The following is a 911-nucleotide window of genomic DNA, read 5'->3' as shown; positions in this document are numbered from 1 at the left end:
GAAGAATTTGCCTAAAAATAAAATAAATAAATATATAAATAATTATAATAATAATAATTATAATAAAATTATATTTATAATATATAATATATGAATGAATATATATATAATGAAAAAAATAAACATAAAATAATATAAAAATAATAAAAATAAATAAAAAATAAACATAATATAAAAAAAAATATAACAATTTTTTATGAATAAAAATTTATATGAAAAAAATATTGCTAATATTGTATTCATCATAATATATATTAGAATTATAGAATACAACAATACACAATATATATAGAATTATAAAATAATTCTGTATATTTCTTACATATCAATAAATAAATACTATATGTCAAAAATTATTTATCAATGCTAGAAAATTCATTTAATAAATGTTTATAAAATTACAGTAGATGTATCTGATGCGGTTACAGCTGTAGTAGTTGTAGTAGTAGTGGTAGTTGTCGACTCTTTGGTAGTAGCCCAACCACTTCCTCCACTTGGTACAAGACTGACAGCTGGATCGTTGCTGCTGTGTTCACTTTTTAAACTAGGCAGATTAGCTGGAGGTCGCCGTGCCGAAGGCACTTTTCCAAGACTTTGCATTCCATGTTTGCGTGGTAATGTATTTTTTTGTTGATGTTGTTCTAAAGATTCACCCTATAAGTACAAGTCGGATACCAATTCCATTTTTCTTTAAATAATTATTTGATTTTTAATATTCTTAATATCAATAAAGATATATAATATATAGATATATAATAATATATACAATGAAAATATAAATTATATAAATAATAAAAAAAATAAATATATTAAAAAAGATAAGAAATGGAATATATATAGTAACATTCTGTTAATTGTAAAATAAGAACCAAAATATAATAATTATTTGGGGAGATATTTTGAATGAAAAT

At 20.7% G+C, this 911-nt stretch overlaps 1 protein-coding gene across 1 annotated transcript in view; it reads right to left on the bottom strand.

The window, feature by feature from the left end:
- Positions 1–911, bottom strand: part of LOC102678240 (protein PRRC2C) — a 32,220-nt gene that overhangs the window by 28,389 nt on the left and 2,920 nt on the right. The window contains exons 3-4 of the mRNA XM_006611935.2: positions 403–654; positions 3–11 (exon numbers count right to left, since the gene is read on the bottom strand). Of these exons, the coding sequence (XP_006611998.2) occupies positions 3–11; positions 403–654 (261 nt within the window). The remainder of the gene's footprint in view (positions 1–2; positions 12–402; positions 655–911) is intronic.

This window comes from Apis dorsata, unplaced genomic scaffold (assembly GCF_000469605.1).
Source record: "Apis dorsata unplaced genomic scaffold, Apis dorsata 1.3 scaffold_94, whole genome shotgun sequence".
Classification (NCBI taxonomy): Eukaryota; Metazoa; Arthropoda; class Insecta; order Hymenoptera; family Apidae; genus Apis; species Apis dorsata.
Note: the sequence above shows the minus strand (reverse complement) of the source record. Positions and strands in the feature narration are given on the sequence as shown.